The sequence below is a fragment of the Ranitomeya imitator genome, chromosome 2, assembly GCF_032444005.1.
Source record: "Ranitomeya imitator isolate aRanImi1 chromosome 2, aRanImi1.pri, whole genome shotgun sequence".
Lineage (NCBI taxonomy): Eukaryota > Metazoa > Chordata > Amphibia > Anura > Dendrobatidae > Ranitomeya > Ranitomeya imitator.
This window is the reverse complement of record NC_091283.1, coordinates 242188535-242216399: the sequence shown is the minus strand read 5'-3', so window position 1 is coordinate 242216399 and position 27865 is coordinate 242188535. Positions and strand designations below refer to the sequence as shown.

At 46.2% G+C, this 27865-nt stretch overlaps 1 protein-coding gene across 1 annotated transcript in view; it reads right to left on the bottom strand.

The window, feature by feature from the left end:
* LOC138662864 (zinc finger protein 665-like) overlaps window positions 1-4072 on the bottom strand; it is a 108286-nt gene extending 104214 nt beyond the window's left edge. Inside the window, exon 1 of the mRNA XM_069748845.1 lies at window positions 4033-4072. Coding sequence (XP_069604946.1) covers window positions 4033-4059 — 27 coding nt within the window. The 5' untranslated portion in view covers window positions 4060-4072. The remainder of the gene's footprint in view (window positions 1-4032) is intronic.
* Between the last annotated feature and the right edge of the window lie 23793 nt (window positions 4073-27865).

Genomic DNA, 27865 nt, shown 5'->3' with positions numbered 1-27865 from the left:
TGGTTATCTTCCCATCATGTTCCTATGAAGGTTTCTTCCCCTAAGTTTAAGCCTCGATTTATTGGTCCTTATAGGATTTCTGAGATTATTAATCCGGTGTCCTTTTGCCTGGCGCTTCCGGCCTCTTTTGCTATTCATAATGCCTTCCATAGATCTTTGTTGCGGAAATATGTGGAGCCCGTTGCTCCCTCTGTTGATCCTCCGGCCCCTGTGTTGGTCGATGGGAAGTTGGAAGATGTTGTTGAGAAGATTTTGGATTCTTGTTTTTCGAGGCGGAAGCTTCAGTACCTTGTTAAATGGAAGGGTTATGGCCAGGAGGATAATTCTTGGGTTTCTGCCTCTGATGTCCATGCCGCTGATTTGGTTCTTACCTTTCATCGGGCTCATCCTGATCGGCCTGGGGGCTCTGGTGAGGGTTCGGTGACCCCTCCTCAGGGGGTGTACTGTTGTGAATTCAGCTTTTGGGCTCCCTCCGGTGGTTGTAGAGGGTAATGCATTTGTGCCTGGACTGCAGGATTGGACAGGTGTATCTACTAATTGCAAGACTGACTGGGGTATATAGCTTTGCAGGACTCTTTAGTCCCTGCCAGTTGTCCATTGTTTTTGGAGGATTCACTTCCCTGCTGGTCTCTCCAGTTTGCTGTGCTTTTCTACAAAGATAAGTCCTGGCTTTGTTTTTGCTGTCCACCTGCTGTGCACCTTATAGGTCTGTGCATTTTCATGTTTGCCTTTTCCAGCTTTGTTTGTGAAGGATTTTTTTGCAGCCAAGCTGTGTCTCTGGAGATGCAGATATACCCTCCATGTCTTTAGTCAGATGTGGTAATTTGTATTTTCTGTGGTGGATATTTTCTAGTGTTTTTTACTGACCGCATAGTACTCTGTTCTATTCTTTCTTTTTAGCTAGTATGGCCTCCTATGCTAAATTCTGATTTCATGTCTGCGTATGTTATTTCCCTCTCCTCTCACCGTCAATATTTGTGGGGGGCTATCTATCCTTTAGGGATTTTCTCTGAGGCAAGATAGGTTTCCTGTTTCTGTCTTTAGGGGAAGTTAGTTCTGAGGCTGTGCCGAGGGGTCTAGGGAGTGTTAGGTACCCCCCACGGCTACTTCTAGTTGCGCTGCTAGGTTCAGGGTTTGCGGTCAGTACAGGGACCACCTTCTCCAGAGTCCATCTCATGCTGCTCCTAGGCCACCAGATCATAACATTATCCTCCTCAAGCTTGAATCCCTGGTTTGGTGATGCTTTCCAAGCAGCTGGTCCCGGCTGTACCCAACGATCTTCTTGCTGAGGGGGACTCTTCGCTTTTCCCAGAAGGCACCTGGAATATGCAAATTATCCTCCTCAAGATTGAATCCCTGGTTTGGTGATGCTTTCCAAGCAGCTGGTCCCGGCTGTACCCAACGATCTTCTTGCTGAGGGAGACTCTTCGCTTTTCCCAGAAGGCACTTGGAACATGCAAATTATCCTCCTCAAGCTTGAATCCCTGGTTGTGAGGGAAATGTGTGAGACTCCTCCCATTTGGCAACATAAACATTAGCGTAACTAGGGGCAAAACACATGCCCATGGCGGTGCCCCATGTTTGGAGGTAATATTAGTCTTCATATATAAAATAATTGTGTTGCAAAATGAACTTGATACAGTCCACAATAAAGTGAGTCTGTTCACTTGTGTTTATGTCAAGGGCCATAAGAAAGTATTCGGCCACTTGGCAACCTTTGTCCTGATCGATGACCGTGTACAACGACCTAATGTCCAATGTACCTATTATATAACGTATTTCCCACTTGATGGTGTCTAAAATCTGTAAGGTGTGACCCGTGTCCTTTAAATATGATGGTATCATTGTCATGCATTTCTGTAAGTGTACATCGACATATCGGGACAGGATGGACGTTAAGCTGTTAATGCCCGATATTATGGGTCTACCAGGAGGACGAGTCATGCTCTTGTGGAGCTTAGGAATATGGTAGAATAAAGCCCTACTTGGATTCTTATTCATTATAAACTTAAATTCCTTCGTATTCAAAATTCCCATGGATTTCCCTTTTTGCGCTAAGACATTAAGTTTACTAATGTAATGTGAGGTGGGATCACCCGTCAATTGCTTATAAGTCACTTGGTCTTGCAGAAATTGAACCGATTCCTCATGGTACATGGATCGGTCGAGAACCACAATGCCACCCCCTTTGTCCGCAGGCCGTACGATAATATCCTGATTGGCCTGGAGGTCTTTAATTGCCTTCTTCTCCTGACACCTGCTGGTGTAACTTTCGCATTTGCAATTTATTATTATTTTATTCAGAGTATTGTGTTTACAGTGGACACGTTGACACACAATTGTGAATCTTTGCACTCTCTTGCACTTTACTATTTTATATGCAAAAAATGTTTATGTATGTTTATCATGCGCACTATATATAACACTTTGGTTTTGTAATTGTGCTCTTATATATATTTGGTAATTGTGCACTGCATATTTTTAGTTGTGACACTTTTTTTGATATTTTTGCCTAGTTGCACCCTGAGATATTTCCACATCTTCTACACATATTCTTGTGTAGTGCGCCCCCTTTTTCTTGTACCATACAGATATGCATTGTATTTATCAATTTATGTAATGTTTTGATTCTATACTATTTTTAACCTGGTATACCAATAAAAAAATAAATGTATACTTTCTGTACTTTGGACTTTAAGTCGGCTTTTGTTCTTGTGTTTCTATGTGCATGTGTGTGGGGGTATAGCGGTACTATAGGAACATTATACTGTGTGTGGGGGTATGGCGGTACTATGAGAACATTATACTGTGTGGGGGTATGGCGGTACTATGAGAACATTATACTGTGTGTGGGGGTATAGCGGTACTATAGGAACATTATAGTGTGTGTGGGGGTATAGCAGTACTATAGGAGCATTATACTGTGTGGGGTTATGGCAGTACTATGAGAAGATTATACTGTTTGGGGGGTATGGCGGTACTGTAGGAACATTATACTGTGTGTGTGGGGGTATGGGCGTACTATGGGAACATTATACTGTGTGGGGGGTATGACGGTACTGTAGGAACATTATACTGTGTGTGGGGGTATGGCGGTACTATGGGAACATTATGCGGTGTGTGGGGGGTATGGCGGTACTGTAGGAACATTATACTGTGTGGTGGTATGGCGGTACTGTAGGAACATTATACTGTGTGTGGGATATGGCGGTACTATGAGAACATTATACTGTGTGGGGGTATGGCGGTACTGTGAGAACATTATACTGTGTGTGATGGTATGGCGGTACTGTAGGAACATTATACTGTGTGTGGGGGTATGGCGGTACTGTAGGAACATTATACTGTGTGGGGAGTATGGCGGTACTATGAGAACATTATACTGTGTGTAGGGGTATGGCGGTAGTGTGAAAATACCTTTTTTACGAGAGATGCCAGTACTGTGGAAACATTATACTGTGTGAGCGCCATCATATATATTACATAAGGGGTGTAAAAAGGAGAGTCATAAAAAAGACTCCTCAGGGCTGTGCTGCATTTGTACAAAAAGACTGCTATCTGCCGTCCAGACGGGACCATGTGACACCAATGGGAAGAGGGAGGGTTTCCGGAGGGAAGAGTCTAGAGGGTGCACCTGGTCAGGAGACCTTGATGACGCAGTTACTGATATTATAAAGGCCGGAGCCCCAAAGGCAGAACAGATTTGGACCAAACAAAGGAAAGGGGTGCGGGGAAGAATCTGAGGTACCAGCTCATGGTAAAGTGCCCGAGGCAGCTGGGTGTGGGGCAGAACCCTGCTTACAGGGCATAATGGGGGCATTACACTGTGTGGGGCCAAGAAAGGGGCCCTGTACCAGGAGAACAATCCGCTCCCTCACTTTCTGTCCTCCATAGTTGGCTCGTATGTATCTATTACAGGAAACAGAACAACAACGTTATGATTCTTATAAAGAGGCAACAACAACCCCAAAAGAGTCTCAGTGCAGAAGGGGTTAATGTCCCCGCGCTCAGTAATGGGGAATCTCCACATACCTCCACCTGCAGAGCCGCACTCCACATATATGGCTGCTCTGTGCGCACAGGACCTGTGATGAGGTCACAGAAGGGAGGAGTCAGGGGTCACGTGATCCGCAGTGCAGACGCTACATGGAGACTTCTCAGTAATGCTGTAGCCATGTTGGTTGTGGCATTACAGTGATTGGCTGGCCACACAGCATCATCAGGTCTATAAGAGACCTGGCGCCGCCCTGCTCGTTGTATTCAGCTCCGGAATCAGACAGTGTAGGGAGAGCTTCTGCCGAGATAAGGTCAGATGTGGGGGGTTTTCAGTTAGTGAGGGTCTACATCATAGAATCCACAAATCCAGCTAAACCAACAGTCCTTCTAAGGACGAATTCCGGAGTATATAGATTGCAGTGCTAGGTAGGCAGGGGAGTGTATGTGACTCTATACATATCAGGGCAAGGCCTGCAGGCGCTGTATGTGGGTATATAGATATCACTGCATACATCAAGAGGGTCCATTCCATTACTGTCTGCTGCTGCCTATTACATATATACAGAGCCCCAGGTATCAGTGGCCAGGAATAATATTTTTTGCATCTTAATCCTGATTATTTTATTCCAGAGCCCCCTTTTTTCCCCATTTGCTTGTTGACACTGCAGACTACAGCCAGATCCTTTTCATAGTTCAGCGTAAAAATCCAGCTGTTTTACACGGGTTTGCCCGTCCCAGCGATCACATCTGAGTGCGCAGAAAATTCTGCCATTTTTTGTGGTATTGTAATATTTTTTAAACTGTCATCCAATTTCTTGACACCATTTTGCTGCCCAAAAAATATTTAGTAACAGAGCAGATATTGTAAACTGAGTTTTGTACTCCACACAGATCACATATCATTGCGCTCAAAATTGTGCCATTTCAGGACTCCATAGAATTTTTACTTTTGTGACATTGCAACTTATTGACACAATTTTGCTGGCCAGAAAAAAATACTGGCCTGATATTTTACAGTGTGGTATCTCTGTGACACGCCTCATCTATCTGTGGGCTACAAATTGTGGCATTTGAGGCCTCCATTGAACTGTTTTTGCTGTGTGTTTCCCTAGTTATTGACACCAGTTTGCTAAAAATAATTTGTTACCTACATGGCAGATATTGTAAACTGTGGTTTTCCCGCACACGGATCACATATAAGTTCGCTCCAAATTCAGCCATTTGTAGTGAACGTGGAAAATATTGCAGTCCATGTAAAATGGGCAAGGCGCGTGGCAATGGATGGGGAAGAGAACGTGATGGTGATGGTGCATGCAGAGGTCGTGGACAAGCTGAAAGTGGCCACAACAAACACCCACATCTGCTGGCTCGACCTTCCTGCCCCAATTACTGGGGGACCGCAGCAGGACAGCAGTATTGGAGCCAGAGCAGTGAGAAAAGGTTGTTGGTTGGATGGTGGATAATAGAAAATAGCAAGAAATGGGAACCTAAAACATCACATTTAATAACACTATTAAAGTGACATGACACAACAACAAAAATCGAACCTATATTTCGTAAAATCTAACCAGATAGGAAGCTGATTATAAGTCCAGAGACCACTCGTTAATATAGGCAGACTTCCCTGCTCCCTTAACAGTCACTAAACTGATAGACATTTATAATCAAGCAGAGGAAAGAAACAAGGTGCATAGATCCAAAACAATAATACCACCACTGCCAGTAATCTGGAAAAGGAAGGAGGAGTAGAAAACCCGGTGCCATCCGTGTTAATTTCTGCAGGTGGCATCGTTCCATATGGGCGACTTTATCAGCAGTTATTAGTTCATCGTGCGATTACTAAGCCTGTAGTGTTTTTACAGGTTGTTACAACTTGTGCGTTATCTTCACAATAAATATGGGAAACTTTCCTGTGCTGAGATTTCCCCAGACTGACGAAGTATGACCTGCTGCAATAACTTCCATTCACTCTGCCCAGATTCATGTTCAAAAGCCTTGACCCATATGTGACCGCAGCCTTAAAATGACCATTGGACCTCATGGTTGTCCAGTGCTGAGAACATTTATTTAAGCATGGATGTTTTCAAAATAACCAACAGGAAAAACAAAATATTAAACAAATAAACTCACCTTCGGTCACCCAGTGGAGAGTTTGCAGGCTCCTCTGGAGGTCTGCGCCATCTTCAGAAGTGATATTCGGGTCATCCAGATATTAACAGGTCAACTGAAGCCTGTGATTGGCTGCCACAGCCCGGTGACTAGAGGAAGATGCTAACCAAGAAGAATCCAATGTGCTCTTCTAGTCATCCATGCCTAAAAAATGTCAGCAAACAACCCCTCTAAAGCGACCTACACTCCCCTCATGTTAACTGTAATGATACATTTCTAATATATTGTCACTGTGCCGAAAGCCTCCGCTTTGCTGCTGATCTTTACTTATTTAACATTGGTACATCATTTTCTTCTTGTCCACATTGGCCACTGCAGATTCATGGGGGGGAAGCTGTGCAAAGTCTGAACCTCGCCCTCCTGCCATTCTCTGCCCTTGGATGGAGAAACCAAAATGTTTATCGGCACTGGTGCGTCTCACACCGATGGCATGGCAGAGAAGCCATGGTACCAATTTACCACAGTGATCCCGATAAAAGGGATTGGGGGACCCAATTCATGGGGAACAGTTATTTAGGGGCATGATGACAATAGGGTACTGATGTCAGACATGGATGGAGCAACAGGAGAGTAGAGGCCATTAGGTATTATGACTATGCATTAGAATTGTGTAGTTACATGTACTGTGGAGGAGGAGGAGTGTCACTTTAAAGCAAGTCTGTCAGTACAAAATGAGTGTTGAAACCAATTACAGGTCTCCTTGACGTAGCCAAGGAGTTTGTCACCCCAAAATACATTTTAAATGGGCTATACAGTGTTGTAGGGGACTTAGTAGCTATAAAACCCATAACAGCACTGTGCCTGCTACTAGCAGAATACCTGAAGGAATAACTTTATGTGCATATGATGGGTCTGCAGTGTACCCCTGGTGTAGCCAGGAATTCTCTGGGCTGTAAGGCCACCTCTTTGGCATATTAGGCAACTTCCATGCTTTAGACTGATCAGCACGCTTCCCAGAGCGAGCACTGTCTGAATACGACTGGCATGTGTGCATATGATGGGGCTGCATTGTACCCCTGGTGTAGCCAAGAATTCTCTGGGCTGTAAGGCCACCTCTTTGGCATATTAGGCAACTTCCATGCTTCTGACTGATCAGCACGCTTCCCAGAGCGAGCACTGTCTGAATGCGACTGGCATGTGTGCATATGATGGGGCTACAGTGCACCCCTGGTGTAGCCAAGAATTCTCTGGGCTGTAAGGCCACCTCTTTGGCATATTAGGCGACTCCCATGATTCTGACTGATCAGCATGCTTCCCAGAGCGATCACTGTCTGAATGCGACTGGCATGTGTGCATATGATGGGGCAGCATTGTACCCCTGGTGTAGCCAAGAATTCTCTGGGCTGTAAGGCCACCTCTTTGGCACATTAGGCGACTTCCATGCTTCTGACTGATCAGCATGCTTCCCACAGCGAGCACTGTCTGAATGCGACTGGCATGTGTACATATGATGGGGCTGCAGTGTACCCCTGGTGTAGCCAGGAATTCTCTGGGCTGTAAGGCCACCTTTTTGGCACATTAGGCGACTTCCATGCTTCTGACTGATCAGCACACTTCCCAGAGCGAGCACTGTCTGAATGTGACTGGCATGTGCGCATATGATGGGCTACAGTGCACCCCTGGTGTAGCCAGGAATTCTCTGGGCTGTAAGGCCACCTCTTTGGCATATTAGGTGACTTCCATGCTTCTGACTGATCAGCACGCTTCCCAGAGCGATCACTGTCTGAATGTGACTGGCATGTGTGCATATGATGGGGCTACAGTGCACCCCTGGTGTAGCCAAGAATTCTCTGGGCTGTAAGGCCACCTCTTTGGCATATTAGGCGACTTCCATGCTTCTGACTGATCAGCACGCTTCCCAGAACGATCACTGTATGAATGCGACTGGCATGTGTGCATATGATGGGGCTGCATTGTACCCCTGGTGGACAGTCATGGACAAAAATTTTGAGAATGAGACAAATATTAATTTTTCCAAAGTCTACTGCTTCATTTTTTCTAATGGCAATTTGCATATACTCCTGAATGTCAGAGTGATCAGCTTAACAGCAATTACTGTACTTGCAAAGTCAATATTTGCCCAGAAAATGAACTTTAACCCCCAAAACACATTTCAACATCATTGCAGTCCTGCCTTAAAAGGAGCAGCTAACATCGTTTTAGTGATTGATCCATTAACACAGGTGTGGGTGTTGATGAGGACAGGGCTGGCGATCAATCAGTCATGATTAAGTAAGAATGACATCACTGGACACTTTAAAAGGAGGTTGGTGCTTGGTATCATTGTTTCTCTTCAGTTAACCATGGTTATCTCTAAAGAAACACGTGCAGCCATCATTGCACTGCACAAAAATGGCCTAACAGGGAAGAGTATCGCAGCTACAAAGATTGCACCTCAGTCAACAATCCATCACATCATCAAGAACTTCAAGGAGAGAGCTTCCATTGTCAAAAAGGCTCCAGGTCGCCCAAGAAAGACCAGCAAGCACCAGGACCGTATCTTCAAACTGTTTCAGCTGCGGGATCGGACTACCAGCAGTGCCGAGCTTGCTCAGGAATGGCAGCAGGCTGGTGTGAGTGCTTCTGCACGCACTGTAAGACTGCGGAGACTCTTTGAGCAAGGCCTGGTTTCAAGGAGGGCAGCAAAGAAGCCACTTCTCTCCAGAAAAAACACCAGGGACCGACTGATATTCTGCAAAAGTTAGAGGGAATGGACTGCTGAGGACTGGGGCAAAGTCATTTTCTATTTTGAATCCCCTTTTCGATTGTTTGGGACATCTGGAAAACAGCTTATTCAGAGAAGAAGAGGTGAGCGCTCCCACCAGTCTTGCCTCATGCCAACTGTAACGCATCCTGAAACCATTCATGCGTGGGATTGCTTCTCAGCCAAGGGAATCGGCTCACTCAGTCTTGCCTAAAAACACAGCCATGAATAAAGAATGGTACCAGAATGTCCTCCAAGAGCAACTTCTCCCAACCGTCCAAGAGCAGTTTGGCACCCAACAATGCCTTTTCCAGCATGATGGAGCACCTTACCATAAAGCAAAGGTGATAACTAAATGGCTCATGGAACAAAACATAGAGATTTGGGGTCCATGGCCTGGAAACTCCCCAGATCTTAATCCCATTGAGAACTTGTGGTCAATCATCAAGAGACGGGTAGACAAACAAAAAACAACAAATTCTGGCAAAATGCAAGCATTGATTATGCAAGAATGGACTGCTATCAGTCAGGATGGTCCAGAAGTTGATTGAGAGCATGCCAGGGAGAATTGCAGAGGTCTTGAAGAAGAAGGGTCAACACTGCAAATATTGACGTGCTGCATTAACTCATTCTAACTGTCAATATAACCTATTGGTACTCATAATATGATTGCAATTATATTTCTGTATATGATATAAACATCAGGCAAACACTAATAAAAACCAGAGGGCAGCAGATCATGTGAAAATATTATTTTGGTGTCATTCTCAAAAGTTTTGGCCATGACTGTAGCCAAGAATTCTCTGGGCTGTATGGCCACCTCTTTGGCATATTAGGCGACTTCCATGCTTCTGACTGACCAGCACGCTTCCCAGAGCGAGCACTGTCTGAATGTGACTGGCATGTGTGCATATGATGGGGCTACAGTGCACCCCTGGTGTAGCCAAGAAATCTCTGGGCTGTTAGGCCACCTCTTTGGCATATTAGGCGACTTCCATGCTTTTGACTGATTAGCACGCTTCCCAGAGCGAGCACTGTGTGAATGCGACTGGCATGTGTGCATATGATGGGGCTACAGTGCACCCCTGGTGTAGCCAAGAATTCTCTGGGCTGTAAGGCCACCTCTTTGGCATATTAGGCGACTTCCATGCTTATGACTGATTAGCACGCTTCCCAGAGTGAGCACTGTCTGAATGCGACTGGCATGTGTGCATATGATGGGGCTACAGTTCACCCCTGGTGTAGCCAAGAATTCTCTGGGCTGTAAGGCCACCTCTTTGGCATATTAGGCGACTTCCATGCTTCTGACTGATCAGCACGCTTCCCAGAGCGAGCACTATCTGAATGTGACTGGCATGTGTGGATATGATGGGGCTGCAGTGTACCCCTGGTGTAGCCAAGAATTCTCTGGGCTGTAAGGCCACCTCTTTGGCATATTAGGTGACTCCCATGCTTCTGACTGATCAGCATGCTTCCCAGAGCGAGCACTGTCTGAATGCGACTGGCATGTGTGCATATGATGGGGTTACAGTGCACCCCTGGTGTAGCCAAGAATTCTCTGGGCTGTAAGGCCACCTCTTTGACATATTAGGCGACTTCCATGCTTCTGACTGATCAGCACGCTTCCCAGAGCGAGCACTGTCTGAATGCGACTGGCATGTGTGCATATGATGGGGCTACAGTGCACCCCTGGTGTAGCCAAGAATTCTCTGGGCTGTAAGGCCACCTCTTTGGCATATTAGGCGACTTCCATGCTTCTGACTGATCAGCATGCTTCCCAGAGCGATCACTGTATGAATGCGACTGGCATGTGTGCATATGATGGGGCTGCAGTGTACCCCTGGTGTAGCCAAGAATTCTCAGGGCTGTAAGGCCACCTCTTTGGCATATTAGGCGACTTCTATGCTTCTGACTGATCAGCACGCTTCCCAGAGCGAGCACTGTCTGAATGTGACTGGCATGTGTGCATATGATGGGGCTACAGTGTACCCCTGGTGTAGCCAAGAATTCTCTGGGCTGTAAGGCCACCTCTTTGGCATATTAGGCGACTTCCATGCTTCTGACTGATCAGCACGCTTCCCAGAGCGATCACTGTCTGAATGCGGCATGTGTGCATATGATGGGGCTGCAGTGTACCCCTGGTGTAGCCAAGAATTCTCTGGGCTGTAAGGCCACCTCTTTGGCATATTAAGCGACTTCTATGCTTCTGACTGATCAGCACGCTTCCCAGAGCGATCACTGTCTGAATGCGACTGGCATGTGTGCATATGATGGGGCTGCAGTGTACCCCTGGTGTAGCCAAGAATTCTCTGAGCTGTAAGGCCACCTCTTTGGCATATTAGGCACCTTCCATGCTTCTCACTGATCAGCACGCTTCCCAGAGTGATCACTGTATGAATGCGACTGGCATGTGTCCATATGTGCCTGTTGCCAGCTGTACCCGCACACAGTGGCCGGGCACGGTTTCCATCCTTTTTACACTACTACAGTGTGGTGAGCGGCTTCAGAGGAGAGAGAGTTTTGTCACTACCCTTCCCTATGGCCACTTTCACGCATGCATTACTTAGGCCACAAATCCATTTTGGACATTAATTTCTTTTATCTTTTATCTATTTACATTATAGATAAACAGAATGTCAGAACACAAATGTGCATAAAGCCTTATTCTGCTACGTTTGTCTTACAGGGAACCTGTCATCTGATTTATGCTGAGCAAATTGTGGGCAACATGAATTAGAGTCAGGAATATATTGCTCTGAAATCCGCCATTATTTCAGAGAAAAGATACTTGAAAGATCCTGCCGGGGATCATAGCCGGAGACCATAGCCGGAGACCAAACTAGTCCAGCGGTGATTGACAGGTCTCCCCCATACACACGAGGTTTCCCTGACAGATTGTTAAAGCTTATTTCTCTTAGAAACGCTCACTCTTCCAGCCAGGCTCTGATCCATGCTACCCACAATTCCCCATTTATACACTATGCTGCAGAGCAGTGTCAACGCACAGTTAATGCTCCTTTAGAAGCACCTTTTAAATGCTGCTCTGCTAGATCGGTACACTGTAACCAATCAGTATACATTGCTTTCCGTGCCTGCTCTCTACTCTTGTACTTAGACAAGGAAATTCTCATATAGAAACTATTGGAATATAGTGTACCGATCTCTTCTAAAGTAACATGTCTGGAGGCTAATTCCATAAAAAATAGTTTAGTTACTCTTTAAGCTTTACTTAGAGGATTATTCCGTAAAACGTGTGCAGTCTGTAGGGAGCCAGAATGATGTAACCCTGGGAGAGAAAGGGGACAATGAGCCGCAGAATGGCCTTTTGTGCAATAAGTCGGTTTTGTATGAAATTATTCTGTAAGAGGTCACTGAAAAATGAAAACACTGCAAAAAAAGTGCAGCAAGATGTCAGCTGTCAATCAAACACAAACAATTAAACACTATTTCTGTAACACTTTATGTTCCCTAAATTTTTTAAAAATACCAGAAAACCTCATTTATTTTAACACAGAGGCTCATATTTATTGCCCTAGATTCTTACTTTCTGGCTTTAAGAAACACTAAAAGAAATCAAGAACAAAAAATGACGTACTTGATAAATGTCTGTTGACCGAAACGTCGCTACAGGAGGCAGAATAAATGTAAGCTCCTATTTTTTTCACCATCCATTGTGGCGCTGTCTTTTTGTTTTTTTGTGATCAAAAAATGAGGTAGTCAGTAATGGTTACTTTTTTTTAACCAAGCATAGGCGGAAAATTATGGAATCACTCAATTCTGAGGAACATCCTCCAAGGCCGGTGATTCCATAATTTTTGCCAGAGGTTGTATAGTTGTGTGTGTCATCAGCGTAAAGATGGTACTGAAAGCCAAATCTGCTGATGGTCTGTCCAATTGGGGCAGTGTAGAGGGAGAAGAAAAGGGGGCCAAGGACTGAGCCCTGAGGTACCCCGACAGTGAGAGGAAGAGGAGATGAAGTGGAGCCAGCAAACAGAACACTGAAGGAGCGGTCAGAAAGATAGGAGGAGAACCAGGAGAGAGCAGTGTCCTTAATGCCCAGTGACTGGAGCCTAGAGAGTAGGAGAGGGTGGTCAACAGTGTCGAAAGCTGCAGAGATGTCGAGAAGAATGAGCAGAGAGTGGTCACCATTAGATTTTGCTGTCAGAAGGTCATTGGTCACTTTGATGAGTGCAGTTTCTACGTTACAGACAAATGGCAAGCTAGTAAGCCCAATATGGAACCTGGAAACACAGTCTAAAAGGAACAAGTGGCCTCTAGGAATGGTAACCAAACTCTTCCCAAGTCAAGATGGACAGGTCCGGAAGGTGGAGATCAAGATCCCCAAGCAAAACGCAAAACTGTTTCCACTGGACACCAGACGGGGAGTGTCAAGCCTTTATACAAATGCATATAATCAGTTTACAATGCTTTGTATTATTGAAGTGTGGTGTATTGTGCTAACTTATCCAACAGTGTTCTCATTGTAGTTTACTTTCTGTTTCATTGCTTACTGTGCAATTCAATCTTTAAGGCTCATCGAGGCCTCCGTAGTTTCCCATCAGCCTGCATTAGTCTTGCCCCTTCTTCTCCAGCAGCCATTTTGGCCTCATGGATGCTGACATGCTGATTATGTCTCCCTGATTTTCAGCCCACATAGCACAGTCGGTGAGTTATTGTTTTCCCCTTGTTAGAGCTCACCATGTTGTATTATATAGCTACTCTGTTCTATATATGTTTTATATCAAAGTAGCCTTTTGATATTACAGATGTTTATACTACCGCCATGTTGTGCACTTACACTGTGAATGTTTTGTACCATACTTAATGCTGTGTATTTAGATATGTTGTATGCCTTGTACTGAGTACTTTCATTTTTTCTTATAGTTTTACATTGATCCTATCAATAAAAGTACCGTAGTAACGGACCCCCTGCATCTACCTCAATGCATAGACTGGAGTTTAGCCGTCTGTCAAGTCGCTTTTCTTAAGCACAAAGTTGAGGGTGACAGAACAACTGGTGGGATAGTTTTATAGGTCGGGGCGTTACCAAATATGTGTATTTTTATTGTTTAGATTTTTTTCATTCAAATATTTATTTAGAGATAGAATATATATTGATTTTTAATTATTATTTTAGAATAAAAAAAAATATTTTTACAATTATTTAAAAAAAAAAATAATTCTAACTTTTGCCTTTGTCCGACTATGGGACAATCATGTTTTGCAGGCTGATCACTTCTATAGCCGGCAGATGAAGCATCCCCATGACATAGACGCTGTCAGTGCTGCTGCACTTACAGGGAGACTTCCTGACCTGCACTGCGCATGATCACCACGTTTCCTAGCTGTGGTGACCCCGATGTTGTCATGATGATATTGACTCACCATGGCAACGATCTGGAGCCGCGTTACGCCACGGGGTCTCCGACCCAAAGGCAGAGGGGCTGTCATCCCCTGTGCTGGCTCCCGGAATGCTGCGCTCGTATTCGATTGCAGTATTTCAGGGGTTGAAGTCCCGGGAGCCATTGTGTCTGCTCCTGCCACCTAGCGCCGGGTGTCAGCGGTCAGAATCAGCTGACACCTGTGGCGATTGCACGCACACACGCACCCAGTGTGCATGGCCAATTGTGATGACGTAATATTACGTACCTGGTCAGATAGGCCCAGGTCACATGGACGGAATATTACGTCAGATGCCAGTAAGGGGTTTAAAAAAATGGCTGAAGATATCCTGATTGTGTAGCACTATATTGTAAACTGTGTGGTGGCTTGCCACATCATGGGTCCCGTTTATTAAAAATATCTAAGAGAAAAAGTATTTGTTGCCCATAGCAACCAATCACAGCACAGCTTTATTTGTTTTAACCAGCTGTAGTGAAATGAAAGCTGCGCTGTGACGAGTCTCTACCTGCTGGATAGGGTTCACTTAGTCATTTCCGCAGTGATGTCGTTGCAACGGACATGATGGCAATTTTCTAGTACAAGTTAGAAATAATCTGATAGAGATTCAGCAAGCCATGGACAATAACGGGCCCAAGCCAGCCCCCTCTGGACAGGATGGGAAAGGTTGGAGGAGCTTGAATTAATCATTCTGATTGTAAACGAGCTATAGATATATATATTATGACGGAAAAGCCAGGAGTAGTTACCATGAGGGCTCGTGATAAACATCCTTTATTTTCTACAAGTGTAAAGATCGATGTTTACAGTATATTCCTATTCTACATGTGCGTCAGGATAAGCTAGTAAAGAGTAAGCCAGATTTATTGCTACTGATTTTACTACGGGGGGGGGGCGCCGTTTCACAGTTCATCTCGGGCAGCAGAGAGGCGAGGTTCACCCCTGTATGTATTTATCTTATACGGTGCACTCAATCTCATTTCAACCTTGATAGTGACGCTCTCTTAGGATACATTTTACTCTATGATGGCACTTTTGCACATAGCCATTAGATAGAGCTATAACATTTGACATTTGCCTGAATTTTTATAGCTACACATGGTTTATACAAATTATATTTTCTTGTCTTAACTATATCTCCAGCAGACCTCTATGGTGATCACTGCCAGATTGCTAGGAGCACTGCCTGCTAGCTGAAACAGCATGGACCAGGGATCGTCCCGCCGAACTCCCGCTCTCCTTTTAACATGGGCAAAACGTTACTCAGACAACACAGGATGAGGGTGAAGCAGTGTGGCAAAGCTTTATTATACCGCAAAACAGGCAGGTAACACATAGAACAGTCCCAGCACAGTACCCAAGATGGGGCACATTACAGAGTCTCGCTCTTCCGGGATAATAGTAGCCGTGACTTCATATCTTCCACGGTCGCTAACCCACCTGTGGCACGCACACAGAGAGGAGGCAACGGCTAGCATAGGAAGATGACAATCCATTCTGTCCATACAAGGCCTGTTGATCCGAGGATCACAAACTGGCTTCATCTTCCAGGGTCGGTTACTCTACCAGTGACACGCGCACAGAGAGAAGATAACGAGTGTAGGAAGATGACAGTCTATTGAGTCCATACAAGGTACAAGGCCAGTTGATCTGAGGATCACAAACTGGCTTCTCCAAACATATCCGTGGTTCAGAGATGGTCAATGGAGCAGATCTGTATTCTTCCAACCGAGGCTGAAAACCCCTAGGTTGTTCATTATAGAATGCTAGATCCGTGTCCCTCGTAATGGAGCCATGAGATAAAATGGCTGCTGTCCTGTCTCTGGTCCTTTTGAGATGTATGGATGTCTTGGCAGAATCTTTCTGGCTGTTTCTCTCTCAGTCTCTTTATACAGAGGCATGTAACTTATTTTTAGACTTAACAAGTGTCCCTCATTCATTATTTACATAAAAGGTAAGAATGAAGATGAGATCAAGTAGCATTACTTGATTATTTAAACTATTTGCATAGTTTTATCCTCTCTGCTTTAGAAGTCAACAAACTGGATCCATAATACAATGCATAATTAGCATGCCAGCAAACATCAGTACTGATTAAGGATAAGCGCACAATAAAAGTCAATATTACCGGCCTACACAAACAAAAGTCTGTTTTCTTGACCAACCAGAAATCAACACTTAAGGTACCTTCACACTGAACGATATCGCTAGCGATCCGTGACGTTGCAGCATCCTGGCTAGCGATATCGTTGTGTTTGACACGCAGCAGCGATCTGGATCCTGCTGTGCCATCGCTGGTCGGCGCAGAAAGTCCAGAACTTCATTTAGTCGCTGGACTCCCGCAGACATCGCTGAATCGGCGTGTGTGACGCCGATTCAGTGATGTCTTCACTGGTAACCAGGGTAAACATCGGGTTACTAAGGGCAGGGCCGCACTTAGTAACCCGATGTTTACCCTGGTTACCAGCGAAAACGTAAAAAAAAAACACTACATACTTACATTCCGGTGTCTGTCCCCCGGCGCTGTGCTTCTCTGCACTGTGTAAGCGCTGGCCGGAAAGCAGAGCACAGCGGTGACGTCACCGCTGTGCTTTCCGGCTGGCTCTCACTGTCAGTGCAGAGAAGCACAGCACCGGGGGACAGACACCGGAATGTAAGTATGTAGTGTTTTTTTTTTTTTACGTTTACGCTGGTAACCAGGATAAACATCGGGTTAATAAGCGGTACCTTTACATTTGAAAGCCAACATACAGATAACATTCTATTATTCTTCGCTTGTTAAAAATAGTTGTCTGGTTAATTAAGATATGTTAGGGCACACGGGATGTGTGTGTTCTCATCTTAGTTGTCTGCTTCCAAATTGGATGTGAGGTATTATGACTGGAGAAGTCAGGACACAATTGCAAGCAATTGTCTCTCAAAGATTTCTGATCTTTATTGGTCGGACCGCTCTTTTTATGGGAAAAATTGGGCAGTCTCAGCACATTACATCATGGGTTTTTCCAACTTAACACTTATCACTAGTGTTGAGCATTCCGATACCGCAAGTATCGGGTATCGGCCGATACTTGCTGTATTGGAATTCCGATACCGAGATCCGATATTTTTGTGATATCGGGTATCGGTATCGGATCAATAGGGATGTGTAAAATAAAGAATTAAAATAAAAAATATTGATATGCTCACCTCTCCGGCGGCCCCTGGAGTTCACGCTGCTAACCGGGAGGCTTCTTTGTTTAAAAAGCACGCCTTTCGGACCTGTGAATGACGTCCCGGCTTCTGATTGGTCGCGTGCCGCCCATGTGACCGGCACGCGACTAATCAGAAGCCGCGACGTCATTCTCATTCACAAAACTCCTAATTCTAGGAATTGAGGACCTGCGAATGACGTCACGGCTTCTGATTGGTCGCGTGCCGGTCACATGGGCGGCACGCGACCAATCAGAACCCGGGACGTCATTCCCAGGTCCTAAAGGTGCGCATTTTAAACAAAGAAGCCTCCCGGTTAGCAGCGTGAAGTCCAGGGGCCGCCGGAGAGGTGAGCATATCAATATTTTTTATTTTAATTCTTTATTTTACACATCCCTATGGATCCCAGGGCCTGAAGGAGAGTTTCCTCTCCTTCAGACCCTGGGAACCATGAGAATACCTTCCGATACTTGATGTCCCATTGACTTGTATTGGTATCGGATATCGGTATCGGCGATATCCGATATTTTTCGGGTATCGGCCGATACTATCCGATACCGATACTTTCAAGTATCGGACGGTATCGCTCAACACTACTTATCACAAAACTCTTTTGATCTTACATGTTCTATGTTATTATCTTTATTATCATTGGACCATTATTCTAATGATTATTGCTTTTAGTCTATTTCTGTACCGTTATCGCCCTAATGGCTGCTTTGGGTCAAGCTGACATCTGTCTATGCACGCATTCTACTTATCTTTGGTTTATTGGGGATCAATTCACCTTCATGCAGATACATTTACTCTCGATAAGACTAGGGGATTTACACAGATCTTGGTACATCCTGGTACAGAGTAATCAACAGAATGTGGTCTTATGACAGTGAATCAGAAAACCTTAAAGCTACACGAGTCTAATGTTAAGCAAAGCATCCATATAGGTTTGATTTAAATTTATCTTCACATGCCATACATTCTCCCCTTAACAGATACAATGCTGCATGTCTTCACAATGCCAAAAGTAAAAAAAGTTTTAAAAAATATAAAAAAAATAAAAAATATATAAAAGTTCACATCACCCCTTTCGCCCATTCAAAATAAAACAATAAAAAAAAATCAAACATATACATAATTGGTATCGTCGCGTTCAGAATTGCCCGATCTATCAATACAAAAAAAATTACCCCCAGAATGGTATTATTAAAAAAATCAGCTCAGCACTCAAAAAATGAGCCTTCACCCAACCCGAGATCATGAAAAGTGGAGACGCGACGGGTATGAGAAAATGGCGCAATTTTTTTATACTTAATAAAGATGAGTTATTTTTACTGATAAATGTTTGTTTCGGGTCATTTATTTTCTGTTGGTATTTTGTTTATTCTATAAAACTCCCATATACGGTAATATTCGATTCTTGAATGCACGCATCATGTTTTTGTACAGTTTGTCAATAACATATATAGATTCTCACAGTCTGAGGAAAATATGATTTTCCTGTAATTCATTTCTCACCCTCCAAGTATAATAATGGCTTTTCCCTGTGTGACAACTAGTTGGACAAGCCCTTCTCAGTCCTCATGTTTGGGCCTGTTAAAATAAAAATCATAGAAACCTCCCATGGTGGTGCCATTTCACTGGTGTTGGCGCTTGGGTTCTTGAGGCTCTTTTGAGGTTTTTACGTCATGTGAGCCCTGTGCCCAATCAGCGCTGACGTCACTGTCCCCACCTTCGGACAAATCAACCATCTTGAGGCAGAGAGCAGCCGCGGCCCTGGCTTCCTGTTCATGTTCAATACGTCCGAAGGAAGGAGCAGTGAAGCTGCCGCTGATCGGGTGCAGGGCTCATGTGATGTAACAACCTCACATAAGCCCCGGGGCAGTGAGTCTCGTCACCGCTGAAGTGGACCCGGCCGCCAGAGGAGTATGAGTGTTTTTATTTTAATGAGGCCAAACATGAGGAATGAGTTCACTGAGAAAAAAATTCTAAGATATAATAATATATAAAATGATCCCTTGATTAGAATATTCAGTGACAAAAGGATAAAACTAAACTTTATTAATTCCAAATGTAAAACTATACCCATAATTCACCCCCTGAAGGTTAATCAGAAAGTGACTAATAGAAAAAACATGTACCCCACAGTTCAGTATATAGGATGAGGTGACGTATACACACTCACTCTCCAAGCCTCTCATGTCTACGGGTTTCATCGTCCTCACCAAAGGCGACTCATCAGGAGACTATTTAATATTGACCTATATTCAAGCGAGACTAGACAAAAAAAACTAAAATCATGTATCATGTTATCGGAAACAGTCAGAAAACCAGCCACATATTGGCAGATCCCAGACGTCAAACTATATACTTTGTAAGTTTATAAGCCACTCCAGTGTCAGGAATAGATAATATATGAAAATACAGTATATACCACTCAGGGAACACTTAAATTTCAGAGATAATCTCCATATTCATACTAAATAATGGCACAGATCTCCCAGACATTATGATTGCACACATCCCTAGTCTTTATAACGATATTGCACTCATTCCTTGACAGACCACAGCATGGCCATTAGTTAGAAGCTGCTATTGATCTTTGGAGCAGGTAAGTTCTCCCTGAGTGGTACATATTGGGCCGTCTGAAAACTGAGTTTAGTCTAGGACAATTTGTCTGTACTACTAATTAACAGCTGTTACAACACCAAACTAGGGCAGTCCCTACACGAGGAAAACACAAGAATTATACTGTATTGTCACATACTATCTATTCCTGACACTGGAGTGGCTTATAAACTTACAAAGTATATAGTTTGAGGTCTGGCCTCTGCCAATATGTGGCTGGTTTTCTGACTGTTTCGGATAACATGATACATGATTTTGTTTTTTTTCGTCTTGTCTCGCTTCAATATAGGTCAATATTAAATAGTCTCCTGATGAGTCGCCTTTGGTGAGGACGATGAAACCCATAGAAATGAGAGGCTTGGAGAGTGAGTGTATATACGTCACCTCACCCTATATACTGAACTGTGGGGTACATGTTTTTTCTATTAGTCACCTACTGACTAACCTTCAGGGGGTGAATTATGGGTATAGTTTTACATTTAGCATTAATAAAGTTTAATTTTATCCTTTTGTCAGCAAGCATGAGGAATGACAAGAGACAACCCCTTTAAAAAGATTAAGTTTTGGTTAAAACTATTCCAACATTATGAACATAAAAAAGGCTTCTCCCCTATGTGACGTCTCTGATGTTTATCAACAGTTGATTTCCAAGTAAAATATTTCCCACATTAAGAAAACAAAAAAGGGTTCTCCTCTGTGTGACTGCACTGATGTCTAACAAGAAGCTGTTTCCATTTAAAACATTTCCCACATTATGAACAGGAAAAAGGCTTCTCCCCTGTGTGAGTTCTCTGGTGACTAACTAGATTCCCTTTCTGTCTAAAACTTTTCCCACATTCTGAACAGGAAAAAGGCTTCTCTCCTGTGTGAGCTCTCTGGTGACTAACTAGACTCCCTTTCTGGTTAAAACATTTCCCACATTCTAAACAGGAAAAAGGCTTCTGTCCTGTGTGATTTCTCTCGTGGCTAACTAGATTCCCTTTCTGGTTAAAACATTTCCCACATTCTGAACAGGAAAAAGGCTTCTCCCCTGTGTGAATTCTACGGTGATTAACCAAATCTGATTTCTGGTTAAAACATTTCCCACATTCTGAACAGGAAAAGGGCATCTCCCCTGTATGAGTTCTCTGGTGACTAACTAGACTCCCTTTCTGATTAAAACATTTCCCACATTCTGAACAGGAAAAAGGCTTCTGTCCTGTGTGATTTCTCTGGTGGCTAACTAGATTCCCTTTCTGGCTAAAACATTTCCCACATTCTGAACAGGAAAAAGGCCTCTCCCCTGTGTGAATTCTACGGTGATTAACCAAATCTGATTTCTGGTTAAAACATTTCCCACATTCTGAACAGGAAAAAGGCATCTCCCCTGTATGAGTTCTCTGGTGACTAACTAGACTCCCTTTCAGGTTAAAACATTTTCCACAATCTGAACAGGAAAAAGGCTTCTCACCTGTATGAGTTCTCTGGTGACTAACTAGATTCCCTTTCTGGTTAAAACATTTCCCACAATCTGAACAGGAAAAAGGCATCTCCCCTGTATGAGTTCTCTGGTGACTAACTAGACTCCCTTTCATGTTAAAACATTTCCCACATTCTGAACAGGAAAAAGGCTTCTCCCCTGTATGAGTTATTTGGTGTATATCAAGTTTCTCTTTGTGGGTAAAACGTTTCCCACATTCTGAACAGGAAAAGGGCTTCTCCCCTGTATGAGTTCTCTGGTGACTTACTAGATTCCTTTGCTGGCTAAAACATTTCCCACATTCTGAACAGGAAAAAGGCTTCTCCCCTGTGTGAATTCTATGGTGATTAACCAAATCTGATTTATGGTTAAAACATTTCCCACATTCTGAACAGGAAAAAGGCATCTCCCCTGTATGAGTTCTCTGGTGACTAACTAGACTCCCTTTCTGATTAAAACATTTCCCACATTCTGAACAGGAAAAAGGCTTCTGTCCTGTGTGATTTCTCTGGTGGCTAACTAGATTCCCTTTCTGGTTAAAACATTTCCCACATTCTGAACAGGAAAAAGGCTTCTCCCCTGTGTGAGTTATTTGGTGTGTAACAAGTTTCTCTTTGTGGGTAAAACATTTCCCACATTCTGAACAGGAAAAGGGCTTCTCCCCTGTATGAGTTCTCTGGTGACTAACTAGACTCCCTTTCTGGTTAAAACGTTTCCCACAATCTGAACAGGAAGAAGGCTTCTCCCCTGTGTGAGTTATTTGGTGTGTAACAAGTTTCTCTTTGTGGGTAAAACATTTCCCACATTCTGAACAGGAAAAGGGCTTCTCCCCTGTATGAGTTCTCTGGTGACTTACTAGATTCCCTTTCTGGTTAAAACATTTCCCACAATCTGAACAGGAAGAAGGCTTCTCCCCTGTGTGAGTTATTTGGTGTGTAACAAGTTTCTCTTTGTGGGTAAAACATTTCCCACATTCTGAACAGGAAAAGGGCTTCTCCCCTGTATGAGTTCTCTGGTGACTTACTAGATTCCCTTTCTGGTTAAAACATTTCCCACATTCTGAACAGGAAAAAGGCTTCTTCCCTGTGTGAATTCTACGGTGATTAACCAAATCTGATTTCTGGTTAAAACATTTCCCACATTCTGAACATGAATATGACTTCTTTGCTTTAGGAGAAGTTTGTTTTTTAATGCCTCTTTTGTGACTTTGATTTTCCTTAGTAGTCAGTAATGAATCAGAAGATGGGACCTGTTTCATAGGATCGGATGACAGATCTTTGCTGTGAATGGATGTCGATATATCTGGAGTAACAGCAATCACTTTAGTTGTATCTTGTAGGATCTCAAGATTATCAGATTTAAAAATTGAAGATGTCAGCTGTCCCTCTGATCTCCTGGTACAGTCATCTGCCAAGACAAAAAACATTTTTTTTTAATAACATATCCTTGAGTTTTATATTTTTGAACATTTCTACTTAAACTGTCCAGCAAAATGGCAAGCTATGTAAAAAACTTTAAAGGGAACCTGTCACCCCCAAAATGGAAGGTGAGCCAAGCCCAGTCATCCGGGGCTTATCCACAGAATTCTGTAATGCTGTAGATAATCTCTCGATGTTACCTGAAAAATTATAAAAAGAGGTTAGATTATACTCAGCCAGGGGCGGTCCCGCTGCGGTCCGGTCCGAAGGTCGTCGCTGGTCTGGTCCAGCGCCTCCTATCTTCATTCCATGATGTCCTCTTCTGGTCTTCACGGTGTGGCTCCGGCGCAGGCGTACTTTGTCTGCCCTGTTTAGGGCAGAGCAAAGTACTGCAGTGTGCAGGCGCCGGGCCTCTCTGACCTTTCCCGGCGCCTGCGCACTGCAGTACTTTGCTCTGCCCTTAACAGGGCAGGTAAAAGTATGCCTGCGCCAGAGCCGCGGTGTGAAGACCGGAAGAGGACATCATGGAATGAAGATAGGAGGCGCCGGACCGGACCAGTGAAGCCCACCGCAGCTAACCTCTTTTAATTATCTTTCAGGTAACATCGGGGGCTTATCTACAGCATTACAGAATGCTGTAGATAAGCTCCTGATGACAGTGGGCTTAGCTCACCTTCCATTTTGAGGGGTGACAGGTTCCCTTTAATTATTCATCAAGACAATGACAGTTCACAGTCTAATTGAAAACCTTGTTGGATGAGCCAGTAGTGCGTGGTGTTCAACTGTTTGTTCATTCTGCCTCCCAACTATCGAATAAAAAGAAACCAATCAATGTTATGTAGGCGAAAATAATACCTTTTCTCATCTCACAAAAAGCCAAGTCCCCACTCAGGTCCATCATCTGTCAATGTAGAAACAGAGGTTCCCACACACTAGTGGCTCAAACAGGGCCGCCATCAGGGCATTACAGCGGTGACTGGTGTATGGGGCCCGGTGAGCAGAGGGGGCCCGCATCGGGCCCCGTCTTATCTGCTCACCGGGCCCCTACCGGCAGCCGCAAGCTGAACCGGGCCCTTAGCGGCGGCCGGCGCTGCAGCTGTTTAACGCTATTGACGTGCGGGCCCGCGCCTGCACGTCAATAGTTAACAGCCGCCAGCCAATCTGAGGCTGGCAACTGACATCAGGCGCAGGGTGCAGGTCGCCGGCGTCTGACGTCATTGTCAGTCACCGGCGAGTGCACGCTGCAGCTGCGTGGAGAGAGCAGGAGCGCGGCAGGTACGCAGAACTTGTTTTTTTTTTTTTTTTATTGAGAGCGGCGATCCGGGGGGGCCCAGGGCAGTAAAGCTGGACACAGGGAGGGCAGAAAGCTGGACACTGGGGGGGGGGCAGAAAGCTGGACACAGGGAGGGCAGAAAGCTGGACACAGGGGGGCAGAAAGCTAAACACAGGGGGGGCAGAAAGCTGGACACAGGGGGGCAGAAAGCTGGGCACAGGAAGGGCAGAAAGATGGACACAGGGGGGGCAGAAAGCTGGACACAGGGGGTCAGAAAGCTGGACACAGGGGGGGCAGAGAGCTGGACACAGGGGGGGCAGAAAGCTGGACACGGGGGGGCAGAAAGCTGGACACGGGGGTGGGGCAGAAAGCTGGACACAGGGGGGGCAGAAAGCTGGACACAGGGAGGGCAGAAAGCTGGACACAGGGGGGGCAGAAAGCTGGACACAGAAGGGCGGAAAGCTGGACACAGGGAGGGCAGAAAGCTGGACACAGGGGGGCAGAAAGCTGGACACAGGGAGGGCAGAAAGCTGGGCAGAAAGCTGGACACAGGGAGGGCAGAGAGCTGGACACAGGGGGGGGCAGAAAGCTGGACACAGGGAGGACAGAAAGCTGGGCAGAAAGCTGGACACAGGGGGGGCAGAAAGCTGGACACAGGGGGGGCAGAAAGCTGGACACAGGGAGGGCAGAAAGCTGGACACGGGGGGGCAGAAAGCTGGACACGGGGGGGGCAGAAAGCTGTACATGGGGGCACAGAAAGCTGGACACGGGGGGCAGAAAGCTGGACCCAGGGGGGCAGAAAGCTGGATACGGGGGGGGGGGGCAGAAAGCTGGACACGGGGGGGGGCTGAAAGCTGGACACGGGCAGAATGCTGGACACGGGCAGAACGCTGGACACGGGCAGAACGCTGGACACTGGCAGAACACTGGACACGGGCAGAACACTGGACACAGGGGCAGAACGCTGCACACAGGGACAGAACGCTGCACACAGGAGCAGAAAGCTGGACACAGTGACAGGGGCAGAATGCTGGACACAGTGACAGGGGCAGAATGCTGGACACAGTGACAGGGGCAGAATGCTGGACACAGTGACAGGGGCAGAATGCTGGACACAGTGACAGGGCAGAATGCTGGACACAGGGGCAGACTGTGAGACCCGGGGGCAGAATGCTGGACAGTGACAGGGGCAGAATGCTGGACACAGTGACAGGGGCAGAATGCTGGACACAGTAACAGGGACAGAATGCTGGACACAGTGACAGGGCAGAATGCTGGACACAGGGGCAGACTGTGAGACCCGGGGGCAGAATGCTGGACACAGTGACAGGGGCAGAATGCTGGACACAGTGACAGGGGCAGAATGCTGGACACAGTGACAGGGGCAGAATGCTGGACACAGTGACAGGGGCAGAATGCTGGACACAGTGACAGGGGCAGAATGCTGGACACAGTGACAGGGCAGAATGCTGGACACAGGGGCAGACTGTGAGACCCGGGGGCAGAATGCTGGACACAGTGACAGGGGCAGAATGCTGGACACAGTGACAGGGGCAGAATGCTGGACACAGTGACAAGGGCAGAATGCTGGACACAGTGACAAGGGCAGAATGCTGGACACACAGTGACAGGGGCAGAATGCTGGACACACAGTGACAGGGGCAGAATGCTGGACACACAGTGACAGGGGCAGAATGCTGGACACAGTGACAGGCAGAATGCTGGACACAGTGACAGGGGCAGAATGCTGGACACAGTGACAGGGGCAGAATGCTGGACACAGTGACAGGGGCAGAATGCTGGACACAGTGACAGGGGCAGAATGCTGGACACAGTGACAGGGGCAGAATGTTGGACACAGTGACAGGGGCAGAATGCTGGACACAATGATAGGGGCAGAATGCTGGACACAGTGACAGGGGCAGAATGCTGGACACAGTGACAGGGGCAGAATGCTGGACACAGGGGCAGACTGTGAGACCCGGGGGCAGAATGCTGGACACAGTGACAGGGGCAGAATGCTGGACACAGTGACAGGGGCAGAATGCTGGACACAGGGGCAGACTGTGAAACCCGGGGGCAGAATGCTGGACACAGTGACAGGGGCAGAATGCTGGACACAGTGACAGGGGCAGAATGCTGGACACAGTGACAGGGGCAGAATGCTGGACACAGTGACAGGGGCAGAATGCTGGACACACAGTGACAGGGGCAGAATGCTGGACACAGTGACAGGGGCAGAATGCTGGACACACAGTGACAGGGGCAGAATGCTGGACACAGTGACAGGGGCAGAATGCTGGACACAGTGACAGGGGCAGAATGCTGGACACAGTGACAGGGGCAGAATGCTGGACACAGTGACAGGGGCAGAATGCTGGACACACAGTGACAGGGGCAGAATGCTGGACACAGTGACAGGGGCAGAATGCTGGACACAGTGACAGGGGCAGAATACTGGACACAGTGACAGGGGCAGAATGCTGGACACAGTGACAGGGGCAGAATGCTGGACACAGGGGCAGACTGTGAGACCCGTGGGCAGAATGCTGGACACAGTGACAGGGGCAGAATGCTGGACACAGTGACAGGGGCAGAATGCTGGACACAGTGACAGGGGCAGAATGCTGGACACAGTGACAGGGGCAGAATGCTGGACACAGTGACAGGCAGAATGCTGGACACAGTGACAGGGGCAGAATGCTGGACACAGTGACAGGGGCAGAATGCTGGACACACAGTGACAGGGGCAGAATGCTGGACACAGTGACAGGCAGAATGCTGGACACAGTGACAGGGGCAGAATGCTGGACACAGTGACAGGGGCAGAATGCTGGACACAGTGACAGGGGCAGAATGCTGGACACAGTGACAGGGGCAGAATGCTGGACACAGTGACAGGGGCAGAATGCTGGACACAGTGACAGGGGCAGAATGCTGGACACAGTGACAGGGGCAGAATGCTGGACACAGTGACAGGGCAGAATGCTGGACACAGTGACAGGGGCAGAATGCTGGACACAGTGACAGGGGCAGAATTCTGGACACAGTGACAGGGGCAGAATGCTGGACACAGTGACAGGGGCAGAATGCTGGACACAGTGACAGGGGCAGAATGCTGGACACAGGGGCAGAATGCTGGACACAGGGGCAGACTGTGAGACCCGGGGGCAGAATGCTGGACACAGTGACAGGGGCAGAATGCTGGACACAGTGACAGGGGCAGAATGCTGGACACAGGGGCAGACTGTGAAACCCGGGGGCAGAATGCTGGACACAGTGACAGGGGCAGAATGCTGGACACAGTGACAGGGGCAGAATGCTGGACACAGTGACAGGGGCAGAATGCTGGACACAGTGACAGGGGCAGAATGCTGGACACAGTGACAGGGGCAGAATGCTGGACACAGGGGCAGAATGCTGGACACAGTGACAGGGGCAGAATGCTGGACACAGTGACAGGGGCAGAATGCTGGACACAGGGGCAGACTGTGAGACCCGGGGGCAGAATGCTGGACACAGTGACAGGGGCAGAATGCTGGACACAGTGACAGGGGCAGAATGCTGGACACAGGGGCAGACTGTGAGACCCGGGGGCAGAATGCTGGACACAGTGACAGGGGCAGAATGCT